The sequence below is a fragment of the Hypomesus transpacificus genome, chromosome 3 (genome assembly GCF_021917145.1).
Source record: "Hypomesus transpacificus isolate Combined female chromosome 3, fHypTra1, whole genome shotgun sequence".
Taxonomy (NCBI): domain Eukaryota; kingdom Metazoa; phylum Chordata; class Actinopteri; order Osmeriformes; family Osmeridae; genus Hypomesus; species Hypomesus transpacificus.
The window spans coordinates 2428658-2446223 of record NC_061062.1 but is presented as its reverse complement, the minus strand read 5'-3'; the positions used below and the strand labels follow the sequence as shown (position 1 = coordinate 2446223).

Sequence of the window (17566 nt, the reverse complement as noted above, 5' to 3'; positions counted from 1 at the left end):
TTCTGCAAGTAAGAACCTTGTTTCTGAGCTGCTTCCGACAACTCTAGGGGCCTTTTCTGCGTAGAGAACCAGCCCTCCCTCTGCCTTGTTGTTTGTCTGCAGATCCAACATCACAAGTTACAGTGCCCTCCAAAAGTATTGGAACAGTGAGGCGAATTCCTTTATTTTTGCTGTAGACTGAAAACATTTGGGCTTGACATCAAATAATGAACGTGAGACCAGAGATCAACGTTTCAGCTTTTATTTCCAGGTATTTACATCAGGATCTGATGCACAACTAAGAAAATATCACATTTTGTTTGAATCCACCCATTTGTCATGTGAGCAAAAGTATTGGAACAGATATACTTAAAACATATTTAAGTGAATAAGACTTAATATTTAGTTGCAAATCCTTTGCTTTCAATAACTGCAGCAAGTCTGTGACCCATTGACGTCACCAAACTTTTGCATTCTTCCTTTTTGATGCTTTCCCAGGCTTTTACTGCAGCCTCTTTCAGTTGTTGTTTGTTTTGTGGGGTTCCTCCCTTCAGTCTCCTCTTAAGCAGGTAAAATGCATGCTCTATAGGGTTTAAGTCTGGAGATTGACTTGGCCAGTCTAATACCTTCCATTTCTTGCCCCTGATGAACTCCTTTGTTGTTTTGGCAGTGTGTTTTGGGTCGTTATCTTGCTGCATGATGAAGGCTCTGCCAATCAGTTTGGTTGCATCTTTCCTTAAATTGGCAGACAAAATGTTTCTGTAGACTTCCGAGTTCATTTTGCTGCTGCCATCATGTGTTACATCCTCAATGAAGATTAATGAGCCCGTCCTAGAAGAAGCCATGCAAGCCCAAGCCATGACATTACCTCCACCGTGTTTCACAGATGAGCTTGTGTGTTTGGGATCATGAGCAGTTCCTTTCTTTCTCCAAACTTTAGCCTTTCCATCACTTTGGTAAAAGTTAATCTTTGTCTCATCAGTCCATAAAACTTTGTCCCAGAATTTTTGAGGTTCATCTCTGTACTTTTTGGCAAATTCCAGCCTGGCCTTCCTATTCTTCTTGCTAATGAGTGGTTTGCATCTTCTGGTGTAGCCCTTGTACTTTTGTTCATGAAGTCTTCTGCGAACAGTAGATAGTGATACCTTCACTCCTGCCATCTGGAGGTTGTTGCTGATCTCACTAACAGTTGTTTTAGGGTCTTTCTTTACAGCTCTCACAATGTTTCTGTCATCAACTGCTGATGTTTTCCTTGGTCTACCTGTTCGACGTCTGTTACTTAGTACACCAGTAGTTTTCTTCTTCTTCAGGACATTCCAAATGGTTGTACTGGCTATGGCCAATGTTTCTGCAATGGCTCTGATTGATTTTCCATCTTCTCTAAGACTCACAATTGCTTGTTTTTCACCCAAAGACAGCGCTCCGGTTTTCATGTTGTTTTCACCTCTGAATACAGTCTGCATAGACAAAACCTATCTTACCCAATCTGAACCTGAGTGTAGACATTCAGTGGTATTTATTGATTGAATAATGTATGTAATAGGACACACCTGGGCAACAAAACACACCTGTCAGTCATATGTTCCAATACTTTTGCTCACGTGACAAATGGGTGGGTTCGAACAAAAAGGTGATATTTTCTAATTTGTGCATCAGATCCTGATGTAAATACCTGGAAATAAAAGCTGAAACGTTGATCTCTGGTTTCACATTCATCGTTTGATGTCAAGCCCAAATGTTTTCAGTCTACAGCAAAAATAAAGGAATTGGCCTCACTGTTCCAATACTTTTGGAGGGCACTGTATCTCATAAGGTCTTATTTCCCTAACCAAACAAAAGCACACACACACACACGCTTAAAGTCCTAGTCTATGGGTGGGGGTGTAAGGGTTTAGATATCATTCTTGTTTATGACTCCGTAGTCATTGGAAGTGATTAGTGCTGGTAGGATTCATACTGTACTACCCCAACGGTGTTGAGCACTTTCTCTAGGTTCTCTGTGTCTCTGACAGCTCCTCCAGTTGTTCCCAGTGTCAGATCTGTCCAGCCGGAACTGAGTCTCTACTGACTGCCGCTAAGGACTGCACTCCTTGTCGACCAGGTAACCGCCTGCACCCATCCCCAGGTGTACATGGGTGATTCTGTAAAAGCCCTGTTCTTCACAAACCCAAACATGATCTAATAAATGAAAGTGGTTCACGGAAATAGTCTAAAGGGGCTGCTCCATGTTATATTCGTGGCATAATCTGATGAGCAAGTCCCTGATGAGAGTCATATGTTCCGGTTTCTGTACAGGCATGCACAAGGCTGCTCAGCAGAAGATGTGTCAGATTTGCAGCAGCGGCTCCTTTCAAATCCGCTGGGGACAAGAGAGCTGCAACATCTGCCCTGAAAACAACTACTGTCCCGTGAGTGCATCATGTCTCTGTTGCTGAGATGTGGTTACTTTGCCATGTGGCTAGTAAATAGAGACTGTTACTTGACTCTGACCACCGAATGACTGTACAACCATGCACTTCTGATCTCATCTTACAGTTGGTCATTTAGCAGACACTCTTATCAATCTTAGAGCGATTTACAGTAAGTACAGGGGCATTCCCCCGAGGGGAGTAGGGTGAAGTGCCTTGCCCAACGACTTACTTAATTTACGACGAACTTAATTTAGCATGGCCTGGAATTGAACTGGCAACCTTCTGATTAATATCCTGATTCCCTAACCGCTCAGCCATCTGATCTCCTGCAGTACTTTCTAAACACACTGTTTGTACGTCACTTTGGACAAAAGGGTCTGATAAATGAATACAATCTGTCCCTCAAGAGTCCAGACGTGAACCCGATCCAGTGTCCCAGCGATGCCTTCTGCCCACCAGGGAGCACAGCGCCTGGATACTGCATGGAAACGTTCTTCCGCAAGGCTGGGGAGGACTGTGAGCTGGCCCCCGTCACCATTGCCCTACTTGTGATTGGTGGAGGGGGTATGTCGTTATTCTCAAGTCATCTTAGTTTTTTCTGTATTTTATTTATCCAATAAACAAAATGCCCTTTTGAAACGCCACAAATATCCAGCCCACATGACTGATCCTTTTTAGTGAGGTAGTGAGGGATTTGTCTTGGTAGCGTATCCTCTATGGAACAGGAAATATAATTAAATTAAATAAGAATCATGCTCATCTACTGTTTGTGGGTTTTGTGTATGTGTGGGTGATCTTTCTTTCAACCATATTTGTTTCTATCTCTTTTTTTTCTCTCTCTTTCTCTTTCTCTCTCTCTCTCTCTCTAACTCTCTCTTTCTATCTATTTATCTCTCTCTTTCTCTCTTTCTTTCTATCTCTATCTCTCTCTTTATCCCTCTCATATTCTCTCTTTCTCTCTCTCTTTACCTCTCTCTCTCAGTGGCCCTACTCTTCATCATTCTGGTAGTGCTGCGTCACAGGAAGGACACAGACGGAGAGCTTGCACAAGCACGAGCACCCCTGTTACGCAAGGAGCGTCCCCAGGGCCGGTACTACGGCATGCCCTGTGATGCCGAGCCAGTGTACGCTGGCTGGTGAACCTACCACAGGCATTGGATGGCTGTCTTCATCTGCATTTGGTATTAAAGGCTGGAAGAGCTAACTAAGGCCCTGTGGTTTCTACGCCTCAACTGTAGGTAGCAGCACTGTTGTTGAAAGACTGACAAAGCTTAGGTTTGCACATGAGTTAGACATGAATGAGATCTGTACTTTGGTACGCTGCGGTAAGTGCGTATCATTGACAGGCAGAAGGATTGTTCTGTGTTTTGTAGAAGGCTGACTCTTTTGTACACAAACACAGCATTTCTCTGTGAACCTAGTTGAATAGATTTAATGGAGGCTGACTGGAAAGGTGGAGAAGGAGTTGCATGCCTCTGTGGACCTGTTTAATGCAACATGAATAGCACTTTTCTTTTTCTTTTATATTTGTAATTGTTTTTGCACTCACTTTCATGGTACACTGGTTGGTCAAGTTATGCTTTGAAGATGGTTTTAAGTCGGTAAAGTCAGATTACTGCTGTTGAAAAAAAAGTTTTGTTTTTTATGTATTTGATTGAAATGTGTCCAGAAAAACCGTTTTCTTCATATTATTGTATTTGTATGTTTTAAAGAAAGACAGACTGAACATGTAAAGGTACATGCTGGAATAAAGTGCAACCTTGTACCTTCTTCTTGTAGATCTCCTGAAGTAGTTTCCTTTTATCCAATACAAACATTTTCAGTTTTAAGATAAATTGATCTACAAAGCTGATGAAGTAGAACTTTTACTTATATTGACATTATAATTAAATGTATTAGACATCTGAAAGTAAATAACATTGATTCACAGTGCAATGTGTATGTCATAATACATGTCCTGTCCACTAGAGGGAGCATTATTTGAAATTGCATTTAGATTGAACACGGCGAGGTGCCGTAGAGGTCACAAAAAATCATGGCGGCTGCCTTAGCACGGAGTGTCCCTGGTATGTTAAACAATGTTGCGATATCAACCTGTAGTTTTTCAGACAATCTGTCTTCTGTGTAATGTAGATATATTGTGAGTGTCTGATATACTGTGAGCATGTTTTACTTTGCAGGTTTGTAGCTGCAAATTACTAACGACTTGTGTTAAAAACAGGCTTGCTAAGGCCGCTCACACTGGTTATCAGGACACCGCAGATATGTCGGTTGTCTGCTGTTATCCATCGCCAAACTGTCCAGAGATGTGCAACCTCAGCCTCCGCTGGGTCTTGGGTCGCTATAACCTTTCAGTCACCTCAGCCGAGCATTCTCCAACGGTAACTTTAATCCATCAGTTTAAAACATAGCATAATATTAAGCTGTAGGCGTATGACTATTAGTTGGGGGTGGGTTGTCAAAGTAAGCTTGCTATGCATTTCTCACTCAACTTTACCATCCTATTTATTTTGTCTTTGTTCAGTGTATCTCCACTTATTCCAAGCCTGGTCCAGCCGCCTAGGAGAACACTTACGTACTTCAGCCTGAAGAAGGGCAAAAGGAAGACGGTCAGATCAGTGACGAAAAGGTTTCTGCGGCTTCACTGTGGTTTATGGGTCAGACGCAAGGTAACACGTCAACAGGATTCTCATCGCGCTTTGAAATGAATCGTTTCTAGAGGTTTTCAGTTATGTATAATAGGGTTGGCATTAACTCCTCGCCCTTCTTTACAGTCAGGATACAAGAAGAAGTTATGGAGGAAGATGCCAGGCAGAAAAAAGCGGCTACGGGAACATGTATTTTGCAACAAAACACAGAGCAAGCTCTTAAACAAAATGACCACCTCGTTCTGGAAGAGGAGAAATTGGTATGTTAACGATCCCTACGAGAAATACCATGATCGTGTCAACCTCAAAGTTTAAGTAGGTGGAGTTCAAGAGGAAAGCCACTTCATTTTGCAATAGTTTCAACTGTAATGGCATCTATACATTTGATAGTAGTATTTTTTTTGACTACTCTTGAGTTTTTGCCATGTTTGTCGCTACAATAAAAACAATAGTAATGACAAATTGCATAGTTACACTTTCAGGTTATGCAAATTAAAGCAAAACGTTAAATCAAGTGATATATTGCCATGTGTGTAATTACTTAATAAATTATCAAGGTCTCCGATATTTATAATTGTGAAAATGTGAGTCATTGGAAATAACTGAAACATGTCATAGGAAACAAAACAGGAGCCCAGGCTTCGCATGGTTTCATTTTTAATGGCTGTTGTCAACTCACCAACACACTTGACTGAATGTGATGATAATAGAACTAACCATAAATTGTTTTGTTTTTTTAATCCATGATTCATTTACATTTGTATTCTCTAACTCACATGTTGGTGTTAGTTTACAGGATGATCTGATTCTGGCCTGCCAGAACAAGATACTATTTAGTCATTCAAAGGCCATCTCAGAGATCAATATTTAGTTCAGGGGATCATGCAGCTGTGTCCTGTGTTACAGTTTAACATACAGCTTCTTAAGCATGTTCACATTTTGTCACAAGTGTTTTAACTGGCCTCAAATCACACAATATGATGAAATTAAGAAACATTTTAAAACACTTTAAAATCAATGTCTGTCAACAAGGCATTAGATGAGGCATAGAATGGACCTGCACAAATTTACTCAATGCACATAATAAACCATTGTCATACCAACTAATATCAAACATCATGCACTGATGAATTCTGTAAATGTGTACAAAAAGATAAACTAATCATCTACATTGCAACATACTGTAGTAAGGATCATTTCTTAATTTCACTCATTTAAAAGAAATATTTCACATTCCAACATCTTAACAATAAACACTGATACTACACTAATGCATTATGATCGTATTTTACCCACAATGTTCATTTCGCCAATGAAAGGATATTCATGTGCAACACAAAGTGTATGCCTATAGTTTGCTATAAGATAAAGTGAAGTTGATGTGTAAACAGAAGAATTGTACCTGAGTAGCGTTCATTTGACTTTTGAAACACTGTCTTGATACAGTTAGAGAAAATAATTGCTGCCCAAATCCCAACCTTCAATATCAGACACAGTGACAACTAGAACATTTAGGCTCAGTGACAAGACAGTGAAGTGCCTTAACTACAGTGAAGAGATCTTTGATTACGACAAGTCAAGCCCGTAATTATTGGCAAAACACATTCCCAATAATAAATCCATCTATTACAAGATAATTAAAACCTGTCCACTATGAACTGCAAAGTATCTGACTATGAAGGACACCAAGAAGCATCAGAACATTTACTTTTGAATCGCTCAGTGAACAACCGAGTATTGAAGTGTCATCAGACTCTCTTCATCAATAATAAACCTGAAAGAAACTCTACAGAAACGAGTCTGTCAGTGTTCTCAATGCTACTCTTACACAGCTGTTAAATCTAGATTGGACAGTAGATTGTCACAGATTACACTGAGTAATACGCTGCAGTTAGTGATGCCAAAGGAAATCTTTTAGTCCTCACTACTGGACTTTGTTTTTTTTCTAAAGAAAATTCACAAGTAGAGCAGTGACATCATCTGCCGAATGATGATCTGATCAAGTGTTAAGGCTTTATATGCAGAGGTAAGGAGAAGTAAAACATTGCATGTTTTTTTCCAATAATTTTTTTTTTTTTGTTTAGTGCCAATTACTAATTAGCACAGGGGAAGCATTGCCTTTCCTCTTCAGATAAATGCCACCTTGCAGGAGCTACTAAGACCTGACTGAGCCTTCCCATGAAACCTTGTGTGGCTGAACTGACAGTGCAGATCTGATTGGCTAGTTGAAAGCTCTCCCTAAACTCAGAGAGTTAGTGCAAAAAGCACAGACGCATGCTTGGTTAAAGTCCTCTCGCCGGCCGCTCCATTTCTGCCCCAGTGTCAGTCCTCATTTGACATCTCAAACAGGGTCCTTGAGGATAATTCGGTGACAGTACATTCTGTTGTTTACAGTATAACACACCAGCAGACTTGGAGCCAGGCCATGCACTTGTCTCCTCAAGCATTATATAAAAACAACTAATCAAAATGACAAATAAAACTGTACATACATACAAAAAAAAAATCTGTCATCGACAAAGAAAAAGTCAAATCAATTCCAAATGTCTATCCAGTATGACCCATGCTATCCGTGTTGCCCTGGTGACCCCACTTCTTAACACAATGTACCAAAGGCCATACAGCACATGGAAAAAAAAGTAGAACGTTGCTTTGGTTAAACCTTATGCTAATACAAGGCTGCTTTATACTTTTAGCTTTGGCCATATTTTCTGTTTTCATCTTCCTTTTTACCTCGCAGCTAAGGCAGACAAAGCAGTCTTGGTGTATGTTTACATGGCTTCACTGTTTGAGGAAAGGGCACTCCTGGATCTTGTGAGTGGTCTCAGGACTCTAGGGGGAGGCTAGATGGAGAGAAAGAAGCAGAAAGAGAAAAATAGTTCAGTCAACCATCACTGATATGGAAGCAGCAAGCATTATGCCAATTTTAGAAACTCAATTTAGAAAATATGACATGATACATGGAAAGGATGCAATCCTGAAATGGCCCCATTAACAGTAATGTATACTGTAATCTAGTCAGGTCAGGTCATGTAAGCAACGAAACCCTAATGTACAACGTCTGTCTCCCATGTATCAATATCATATTCAACTTCCTGTTTTCACTCATCATGTCTCATTGGAAGTACATAGTCACACACACATACAGCCTTTGAAAAAAAAAGTCCAAAACAAAAATCACAATTTATTACAATAATACTTCACACACACACGTTAGATGCTACAAAATCCAACTGGTCCAGCTTCACTCTAGCTCTACAGAGCCATTTTACGAGGATTCAGTTAGATGTGTGCCAGTGAGGTTTAGTGACTCAGTATGTTAGTCACGGCACTCCAGAGGCAGGTGGCGTCATGCCCCAGCTGAGGAGCTGGATGGAAGCAGTACCTCAGGAGCCTTTCTCTTAATCAGCCTGAGCTGTGGGGAGCTTGGGCCTCTCTCCCTGCCCGTCTCCGTCAGGCCTGGTGCTGCCGGGGGCGGAGAGGGCTGGGCGGGGCGGGAGGGTGGGTTAGGTGGAGAGGGCGGGGCGGGGTGGGAGGGTGGGTTAGGTGGAGAGGGTGGGTCAGAGGGGGAGAGTGGGGTAGGTGTGGAGAGGGTGGAGTGTGGGGCGGACAAGAGGGGCGGGTTAGGTGGGGAGGGTGGGGCGGGGTGGGAGGGTGGGTTCGGTGGAGAGGGTGGGGCCGGGCGGGAGAGTGGGGTAGGTGTGGAGAGGGTGAAGTGTGGGGCGGACAAGAGGGGCGAGTTAGGTGGGGAGGGTTGGGAGGGTGGGGTGGGAGTGGCAGGTGGAGAGGGCATAGGGGTCAGAGAGGGCGTAGGGGTCAGAGAGGGCGTAGGGGCTGTGGGTTCAGTCAGGGATTCAGAGGGCAGCGGCTCCTTGGCTTCACACTGGTCCAAACTTAACACCTCATATTCAGACATGTCAAAGTCCTCCCCTGCACCGTGAGAATGGACGGTGGTGAAAATAAGCAAACAAACTTGCAAACATACTGTCATTCTGCCATCACTATACTGAAAGAGGCAGATTCACATCTGACAGCAATATTCTGAGGTGCTGTAATTCATGTAATTCCTGTGGTATGAGAGTGCAGGGACCACCGTACTGGAAAAAGAAAATAATACAAGATGACTTAAACGACTGTCAACAAGCAGCACAGTCCCACTAGGACCCCTTCTGTATAGGCCTTCTCAGTCTCTGTTGAATTATGCTCAGTGAACTGGATTTCCTTCCCATATAACCATTCCCAGGCAATCAAAAGAGAAACCCTATAACAGTTCCAAATGCCTCTCTTAAGTCTGGACTCAGTATTGTAAAAAGAAAAAAAAAGAAGTATATCACTTCATTTACAATTTAGGCCAGAAAGCAGTTGTTTTGTTCCTTTTTCAACAGCTTCATTTCTATAAACGGTTAATGATAGCCTTAGCGGCTAAGGCATAAATGTGAAAGTCTTATATTAGTACATGTTAACACAGAGAGCATGATGCAAACAGTCTAAAATAATTATTTAAATCTGAGCCATGTGTTTCTATGTAGCAGATAAGATAGCATGGAATGCAAGCCTCTGGTCAAAGATATGAACAACAGACAAAAGGCTGTGTCTGGCTGGCAGCTTGGGACCTGACCCACAGCTAGACAGTGTCACAAACAGGAAGGGACATCTGAGTTAAAGGGGACATGGAAAGTGAGGGTGCAGAACAATATCAGGGGCTTAAACAGGAAACACGATGTACGTAACACGTGTGATACTGTTTGTTGCGTGGAGGAAACAGACACGTTTTCTGCAGTACGGCACTGTCTTTTTAATCCCCATGGAAACATAAGTATAAGTCAAAACTGTTGCTATTTTCGACCTCTTTAAACTCTACCCTTACACTGACACAATCACCTGTGATGAACTAACCAGTTCCCTCATCTCTGATTGTTGCTGTGACCATCACAGTGCTGAACTTGCTCGTTTTTTTCTCACCCTTAGTGCCGCCTGCACTCTCTGACTTGCTGCGCATCATGGGTCTGGTCCTGTGCTGTCCTGTTGCAGACTGTGTGGTGACAGACACAGGGCTGTCGGGTTCTGACTGGTAGGAGGACAAATCCTGCATACTGAAGCTACGTAGTCTGTCGGACAGCACCCCTTGACCCTATGAGCGAAACACAACACACGTACACAGTATTGCCACAGCAAACCAAACAGCTCATTCTTTGCATCCCTTCCTTTTCTAAAAGCCTTTATGTTACAGTTATGGTACAGTTCTATGATCATACATAATACATCATTATTCCAGTAACGATCACATTACCTTTTTAAAATGAGGATCACAACCTCACTACGTCAACACAAATCAAGTATTCTGAGTCAGCAGTACCTTGGTGGCAGCCATGACTGCAGCTGTGGCTGCCACGTTGAGTCCTTTCCTCCCAAAATGCACCATGGTGTCATAACCTTTGTCCTTGGCTTGGCAAAGATAGTCATCAATGTCCTGGCCCAAGCAGAAAAAAACCCATAAATATTAATTTTGCTTGGTTCATAAGGCTACGGGATAAGTCTTCAAAAAGTAAAAAATCAAATTATATTTTGAACCACAGATATGTTAATTATGTTAACCTCCAACCTCTATACTGTGTGTAGGTCCCTCACTCTATTCTCACTTTAATTAACAATACATTTCCTAAAGGAAATTTCATTTCCTTTATCATTATACTTATTTATCTAACAATTGGAAAATTATGAGATGTATATTTTTTTTATGTTGTAATTTGTTACACACAGGAAAGTGACAAAACAATTATGTTGTGACTTTCAGTTATCTTGTCAGACTATCTCATCAGACTACAATAGGACAATGAAAACAGGATTGACAGAGCGGTCTCACCTTCTCTTTAGAGGAAAGTGTGGGATGAACAAACTTCCTGTACAGGAAGCTTGACCCCTTGGTGTAGGGAGAGAGCAGCCACACCACAAAAGCAATCTTCAACTCGTAATAGAAGGGAATCCTTTGGTGGAGCAGAGGAAAGTGGAGTCATTACCACTTGAAAAACATTGTCTATGTTGTAACACATGAACTGTCATGAAACAGAAGATATTTTCTTACCAACAAATAAAGGTATCTGTGATCGCCTCCACAGTAGTGAATAGAGCAAATATTATCCAGTACATCATCCATTTCACCTTTATGAAGGAATACATGTAAAGGTAAACCGAAATTTAAATACTTTTTGTTTCTAAAGTAAAGTTAATTATGGATGATATAATCAGCGATATAAAAAATAAGAAAGATAATCACTTAAACTATTAATACTTACATATTCTTTCACATCTTTTGACTTTACTGCTTTGTATGATGAGTATGCAGGGTACAGTGTGCCAAAGATCAGCCTACAGGAAACAGTACATGTCACAAGCCCTGCCTCAAGTGCAAAATCCTCCAAGTGAAATGTAGGTGTGCCATCATACACTCAGTAGCACCAATCCACTGATATTGTGCTACAAGGTGCATTTCACCTCGTAATACCCCACTTTAAATACCATTACATTGTAAACTATTTTTAACTTTTTTTTTTTTTTTTTTTAAACCAATAAATTAATCTAGCTTTAGTCCTCTCCATACACCTATGCTGACAGTAAAACTTTCGGACAAGACCTCCTTGAAATGCAACAGTCAGGCAACAGCTGTTTGTGTGACCTGATCAAATTACTGACCTACATATGCCTGCACCGCCTTGAAGCGCTATCAGAGTTTGTGTTTATAAAAGGTCACCAAAATAAATTAGTTACGCACTGGTATCTTATTTACAGGCCTATCTCCTGAATGTTCAGAACATTACATTAATCGAATGTCGTGTTGAGTAGGGGTTGTAGTCTTGAATACCAAGACAGCTTTAGAGCTTAGGTCTAGCCTACCAGACGGGTTGGTAATATGATAATGTAATCTAAATTAAATTGATTTGCTATTTTGAGATTTAGCCACACCAAAACCCAAAAAGCATTGGCTGTGTTGATTATTTTTCTATAAGAAATTATAATTTCGACTATAGTCGAATTAGCAACGGGATTTTCATGGACATGGTTCCAAAGTGATTACTGAGCAAGATTTATTTAACATGTGCCCAGTCAAGTCTAGAATTGTGTGCAAAACTTGGATTGTAACCTGAGTAGACTGACCCATCCCTTTGTTTTCTAAATACAGGACATCAAGTAACACAAAATAGCCGCACTCTCAGGCGCTCAAATCTGGGCTACGTGACATTTTATTCGGTCATTTTGTGTTATATATACATGTCCACATGCAGGCCTATTGGTAGACAGACAGACTGTTAATAATTCATATAGCCTATGCATTTTTTTTAAGACAGTCATTACATTTCTTTGTCTAGAATTGAAACAAAAACAGGCTATAATATGATAATGGATTCAGCACCTCAGAAAGACAACGTATTCAAATTATTACAACTGAAATGACAAAACACCCTCTCAGTCAAAAAACAACGTTCCAGTTTTACGAGCAGACAGATATCTCAAACCACCAAGTCACGGTGGCTGATTCCGCTTAGAAATAAGAGGTGTGCTATGAACAGCTACAGAATGAAGAACGGCTATAGATGACATGCACCTTGTTACTGAGTGCCAATCTAGACAACGACATGCGTTATAATATTAAAAGGCTAAAAATAGAGGTTTCCAAAAGGAGAACAATATGCTATTAAAAACAACTTACACCACAAGTCTGGAGATAATCCACGAGACCATTGCGCTGGGAAAGCGACGGAACGCGCTGTGTAGGGAGGAGTTTCTGTTTTAAAGCAGTTGCTATTTGACAGGCGCGTTGGTGAGCCCAGCGTCAAGGGTCTTGGCGCAGACACGAACGTGATATGGAACCGTTTTTTTGTCAGGCTACTAACATAGGCCTATATATTTTTGTAGTATTAGTATCACTATCAGAACATTAATTAAATAAACGAAAACATATCATCTAAATTAAATAAAACGTGTCACCCGGTCAACCTTCAGCGCCGCGTGCAGCTCTGGTAACCTACATAGGCATAAAAGAAATTGGAATGAGGTAGATTTAAATTACATTTTACAAAGCCTTCTGAGGGAGGATTTTGGCTTACGGAAAGCTAATACCCTTTTGAAAAAACCCCAGGAGAATGATCTAACTGCTTCATTCTTCTATTAGTCTTCAAGGTTTTCACATGATGTCCCATCCCCAAAATGGAACAATGATTGTAAAGTGATCCGTTTCAATTCCATCCTGCTGATCGCATTCTAATCATCCAACAGTCACTTGAAGACAAAAGGGGCTAAGGAACAAAGCTATCCATCCTCAAAAGTTTATTTTCATAATTTCCAACCGACATACAAAACAATGTATACACACAAAGAAACCTTACATAAAGTCTGACATAAGTATAGCAAATATTTTGATTGAACCATCCCCTTCTAAATATGTCCAGAAGACATTTTTAGGACAAAACACTTTAATAGGCGGAATTTCAATGTAAAAACGTTAGAGGTGCATGCATTACTCTTGACAAACACACTTTTGTATGTGAGACAGACAACATATAACAAAGACACATATGTACTGTACATAGACAAACTTCCAAAGATGAAAATAAATCTCTTTTTAGTTCTAGTGTTGCAGACACAAAGAATTCAAGAATTACTTTGCTCATATTAAGTATGTTGACCACATTTGAGTGTAATTACATCACAGATCATGAAATCCTAAATGATATCTGAGTCGATGCAAACAGCAAACAGATAGAGCAGAAGGGGCGCATCGTTAACTCATTAAAAGCAAGACACATTTTTGTTTTCTGCATTCCAAACTTTGGATAAAACAAAGATGTTCCTTGTTAAGGCCGACTGTCCCAACATTCTGGAAAAACATTTGTTTTAATCAAACTCAGCTCTAAACATGGCAATGCATTGTCTCGGTCTGAGTTTTATCCAAAATAATAATATTTGGAAGAGGGAGAGCATGATGTGCATACCCCCCAGGTACACCCTACACCGATAATGTCTTTGTACATCCTTGGGCGGACAGAAGGACAGAGGAGAGAAGAGGACTTCCTAACTCCTCAAGGCTGCTAATCTAGACTGCATCTCTTCGATGTCCTCCTCTGACTCTTCATCCGAGGCTGCGGCGGCTCCGGCTGGTTCCATTTCAGGCAGGGCGTCTGTGACTTTGCTGGGCGCTTTGCCAAGGGCACCTGCAACACGATAAACCACCAGGGGTCAATGTTTCCTTTCCCTTTTTTTGCAGAAAGTGAAATAGAAAGTAAACTTGTGGTGGCAGAGCGGTGAGGGAATCGGGTTAGTAATCTGAAGGTCGCCAGTTCGATTCCCGGCCGAGCCAAATGACGTTGTGTCCTTGGGCAAGGCACTTCACCCTACTTGCCTCCGGGGGAAATGTCCCTGTACTTACTGTAAGTCGCTCTGGATAAGAGCGTCTTCTAAATGACTAAATGTAAATGTAATGTAAATGTAAACTTCTGCAGTTCACTCCACACAATGTTGTTTTAAAACGTGTTTAAAGTACATTTTACCTTCTCTTATTTTACAAGGGATTATTTGCTCGCAATACTAGTTTGACGAGTATTGCATTACGGCAGACATTTACATTTAGTCATTTAGCAGACGCTCTTATCCAGAGCGACTAACGGTAAGTACAGGGACATTCCCGAGGCAAGTAGGGTGAAGTGCCTTGCCCAAGGACACAACGTCATTTTTCACAGCCATGAATCGAACCGGCAACCTTCTGATTAATAGCCCGATTCCTCAACCGCTCAGCCATCTGACTGTTGGCCTCTTTAACAAGGCCAAGGACTCACACTGACTTTAAATCACAATCTGCACAATGACACCCTGCACACTGCATTTTGCACTATTGTATCGTTTGCACTATCTGTATTTTTAGGTTAGATTGTAAATTAGGGCTACTTATTTTTTATTCCCCTTAGTATTAGCTAGACCCCCCCTTAATATTAGCTAGATTTTGCTCCTTTTGTATATGTTAGTCCACATATTTAAGTTTCAATATTCCTCTATGTTTAATGTATGCACCTCCCTGCCAAAGTAAATTCCTTGTTTGTGCAAACATTCATGGCGAATAAAATCCCCTCTGATTCTGACCCCCAGACTTTCATCATCAACCGCCATAACATGCTGCTTTCATAAACGAAGGGACTCTTATTACCGGCTGTGATCTCATAGAGGATCTTGTCAACTTCGGCCTCCGCTGCTTCCTCCATCTCCTCCTCATCCTCCATGCCCTCGAACGTGTCCTCCAGCATCTCCTCTATGATGCCGGCCTACAAACACAAACCAGCACAGCAACAAAACAGTCGGCAAGAATCAACAACGGTGTGAACATATATTTCCTCAAATGGATTTTACGGGAGAGAGTTAGGCGAGATCAATGAATTAACCGGAGGCTGTTACATTTACATTACATTTTACATTTAGTCATTTCGCAGACGCTCTTATCCAGAGCGACTTACAGTAAGTACAGGGACATTCCCCCCCCCCTAGACAAGTAGGGTGAAGTGCCTTGCCCAAGGACACAACATCATTTGACACGGCGGGGAATCGATCCGGTAACCTTCTGATTAATCGTTAATACACGATTAAAAAGCGATATGAGCTCCTAACCTTCATCATCTCTTTGGACAGTTCCCTCATGGTGGCCTGTATCTCGGGGATCTTGACGAGGTTCTGCATGGCTTTCATCACCTCCGTGCTCTTCTGGAGGGCTCCTGCCACCCGTAACACAGCTAAAGAAACGCAGCATGAGACCTCTTCAAATTATTAACAACAAAACATTTGAATTTATCAGCGATGTATCGTAAACACGTACGTTCTACAACTATTCCCGACCTTTCACATTTTGCGGCCTGTTTGCATTGCTCAAATACTTTTTATACATTTTTAGGGGCATCATTGATGAGGACTCTACTATACACTTGTACTCTGTTCTGCTTTAATCAATGTTGTTTTAGGTTTCACTGTTCTCCTTTCACTGTGTGTGAAAAAAGAAAAAATGGAAGAATAAAAAAAGTTTTGAAGGGTTGAAAAAATATTTTCAGAAAAAAGGTTTGGGGGTTTTTACAGTGTATGCGGACACCAGAAAGTTTCACAAAATATATATAAATATATATATTTTTTTTTTACAAACGCTGGGAATTGGGAATCGCAGTTCTACAAGTATAAAACAGACTCTCCTGGTCTTAACACACAATAACATCATAAACAACTAATGCAATTGGATCCGTTTCCTTCTATCATACTCACATAGCTGGTTCTTCATACTGAGAAGTACAGAGTTCATTTGGGCTTTCGAAGCGTAAAGCTTGCTGACGGCACGTTTGGACTGTATCATCTCTTTAGCAAGGATCACACACACATCTCTCTGGCCTTTTTTAGCAGCATCCTTGATCGATCTTTTGACCTTCTCTTCCTCCCTCTGAATGTCTGCAACACAACATGGGGTAACATGATATGATTTATATAACAGCCAAAATGCCCACCGCTGCTAAATAGTTGAACATTTAGGCCAAGGGGTGATTTCAGAAAATGTACTCATAGTTTGGGAAAACTGACAGTTGTGTCTTTTTCTCACCTCGAATCTGTCTGTCAATCACTCTCATCTCCTTTCGGATTTTGAGAGACCATTCATTTATCTGGAATGAAACATGATTGTTTAGCACTGGTAAACTGCGAAAGAGGCCTATAAATAAAGCAGCCCGTAATCCTTAAATAACGTGCAATATGTAAAAGTACGTCAAGAAGATGACTAGCTATTGTCAATCCAGACAACGTTACAAACTGGAAACAATCGATCTTAGACTACCACTAGGGTCGAGTTGAATGTTTACATTTCAAGACAACTGATGTTAGCTAGCTAGCTAACGTTAGTTGGACACATGTTAACAGGCGGGCTAACGCTATATTTCTATGAACAGAAGACTGACCGAAGCTTTTTAAACACTCGTTGAAATTTGGAAAACATACGTTTAAAAGAAGACATCTAACCCTATCTTAATATCCAATGGCTAGCTACCTTGCTAGGCTAGCTTCATCAGCAACAGTTTGGGTAGAGCTAACTAGCTAGCTTGTTAAGCTAGACAAATGCCTCACGATAGCACCACCACAAACTACAAGATACCTTTATCTTACCAAGTCTTTCGGTGGCTTTTCGTGTGTTCTCCCAAACAGTCCCATTTTAAGTACGTTAACGTTAGCTAACCTAGCAGAGCAGACAAGCTAGACAACTGCACTTCAATTACTTCCTGATTCCCAGATCGAGTCCCTACTGAAGCATGATACTAGCAGAAAGTGGGGCGTATTCCATTGTAGAAAATTGTTCCTCCTCGCTTACAAAGTTATCTGAAATGTTTGGGGTTGGGCGATGCAAGACATGCTCCTCTGATCCGGGAATGCATTAACTACTTTTAGCTATAGCCCATACTTTTAGTCGCCCTATGAACAAATAATATCCTTGTGTTTATCTCCAAATTATCATGTGAAGACATA

General features: G+C 41.0%; 4 protein-coding genes across 5 annotated transcripts; 2 read left to right on the top strand and 2 right to left on the bottom strand.

The window, feature by feature from the left end:
* The first annotated feature begins 1740 nt into the window (after nt 1-1740).
* On the top strand, nt 1741-4168 carry si:dkey-21a6.5. Its single transcript, XM_047050241.1, has 4 exons — nt 1741-2080; nt 2275-2387; nt 2798-2954; nt 3373-4168. The coding sequence occupies exons 2-4, from the start codon at nt 2277-2279 to the stop codon at nt 3528-3530; spliced, it is 426 nt and encodes a 141-aa protein (XP_046906197.1). The 5' UTR covers nt 1741-2080; nt 2275-2276; the 3' UTR covers nt 3531-4168.
* A 199-nt stretch (nt 4169-4367) lies between these two features.
* Nucleotides 4368-5607, top strand: mrpl35 (mitochondrial ribosomal protein L35). The gene is made up of 4 exons (XM_047050100.1): nt 4368-4456; nt 4612-4771; nt 4915-5059; nt 5165-5607. The coding sequence occupies exons 1-4, from the start codon at nt 4426-4428 to the stop codon at nt 5351-5353; spliced, it is 525 nt and encodes a 174-aa protein (XP_046906056.1). The 5' UTR covers nt 4368-4425; the 3' UTR covers nt 5354-5607.
* A 2157-nt stretch (nt 5608-7764) lies between these two features.
* Nucleotides 7765-12822, bottom strand: reep1 (receptor accessory protein 1). Its single transcript, XM_047050377.1, has 9 exons — nt 12744-12822; nt 11332-11404; nt 11121-11197; nt 10902-11022; nt 10395-10508; nt 10001-10169; nt 8774-8968; nt 8424-8518; nt 7765-7881 (listed from the first exon to the last, which is right to left on the bottom strand). The coding sequence occupies exons 1-9, from the start codon at nt 12773-12775 to the stop codon at nt 7810-7812; spliced, it is 948 nt and encodes a 315-aa protein (XP_046906333.1). The 5' UTR covers nt 12776-12822; the 3' UTR covers nt 7765-7809.
* Nucleotides 12823-13343: 521 nt separating this feature from the next.
* chmp3 (charged multivesicular body protein 3) lies at nt 13344-17374 on the bottom strand. 2 transcript variants are annotated; one of them, XM_047050001.1, is made up of 6 exons: nt 17210-17374; nt 16653-16713; nt 16325-16504; nt 15686-15807; nt 15231-15345; nt 13344-14244 (listed from the first exon to the last, which is right to left on the bottom strand). In XM_047050001.1, the coding sequence occupies exons 1-6, from the start codon at nt 17252-17254 to the stop codon at nt 14105-14107; spliced, it is 663 nt and encodes a 220-aa protein (XP_046905957.1). In that variant the 5' UTR covers nt 17255-17374; the 3' UTR covers nt 13344-14104. The 2 variants fall into 2 exon arrangements, with proteins under 2 accessions (XP_046905957.1, XP_046905963.1); XM_047050007.1 differs by having other exon boundaries at nt 17199-17359.
* Nucleotides 17375-17566: the final 192 nt, after the last annotated feature.

What these genes read in the sequence shown, in the direction of transcription:
- chmp3 (XM_047050001.1), bottom strand. Translation starts at nt 17,254, where the DNA reads ATGGGACTGTTTGGGAGAACACACGAAAAGCCACCGAAAGACTTG. An exon ending in AAAAGCCACCGAAAGACTTG is followed by an intron (nt 16,714 to 17,209) that starts GTAAGATAAAGG and finishes GTTTCATTCCAG; the next exon opens with ATAAATGAATGGTCTCTCAA. An exon ending in CCTCTATGAGATCACAGCCG is followed by an intron (nt 14,245 to 15,230) that starts GTAATAAGAGTC and finishes ATCGTGTTGCAG; the next exon opens with GTGCCCTTGGCAAAGCGCCC.
- reep1 (XM_047050377.1), bottom strand. Translation starts at nt 12,775, where the DNA reads ATGGTCTCGTGGATTATCTCCAGACTTGTGGT. An exon ending in ACAGATACCTTTATTTGTTG is followed by an intron (nt 11,023 to 11,120) that starts GTAAGAAAATAT and finishes GCTCCACCAAAG; the next exon opens with GATTCCCTTCTATTACGAGT. An exon ending in TTAAGAGAAAGGCTCCTGAG is followed by an intron (nt 7,882 to 8,423) that starts GTACTGCTTCCA and finishes CTCTCCATCTAG; the next exon opens with CCTCCCCCTAGAGTCCTGAG.
- mrpl35 (XM_047050100.1), top strand. Translation starts at nt 4,426, where the DNA reads ATGGCGGCTGCCTTAGCACGGAGTGTCCCTG. An exon ending in CTTAGCACGGAGTGTCCCTG is followed by an intron (nt 4,457 to 4,611) that starts GTATGTTAAACA and finishes TGTTAAAAACAG; the next exon opens with GCTTGCTAAGGCCGCTCACA. An exon ending in CAGCCGAGCATTCTCCAACG is followed by an intron (nt 4,772 to 4,914) that starts GTAACTTTAATC and finishes GTCTTTGTTCAG; the next exon opens with TGTATCTCCACTTATTCCAA.
- si:dkey-21a6.5 (XM_047050241.1), top strand. Translation starts at nt 2,277, where the DNA reads ATGCACAAGGCTGCTCAGCAGAAGATGTGTCAGATTTGCAGCAGCGGC. An exon ending in CTGAAAACAACTACTGTCCC is followed by an intron (nt 2,388 to 2,797) that starts GTGAGTGCATCA and finishes CTGTCCCTCAAG; the next exon opens with AGTCCAGACGTGAACCCGAT. An exon ending in ACTTGTGATTGGTGGAGGGG is followed by an intron (nt 2,955 to 3,372) that starts GTATGTCGTTAT and finishes TCTCTCTCTCAG; the next exon opens with TGGCCCTACTCTTCATCATT.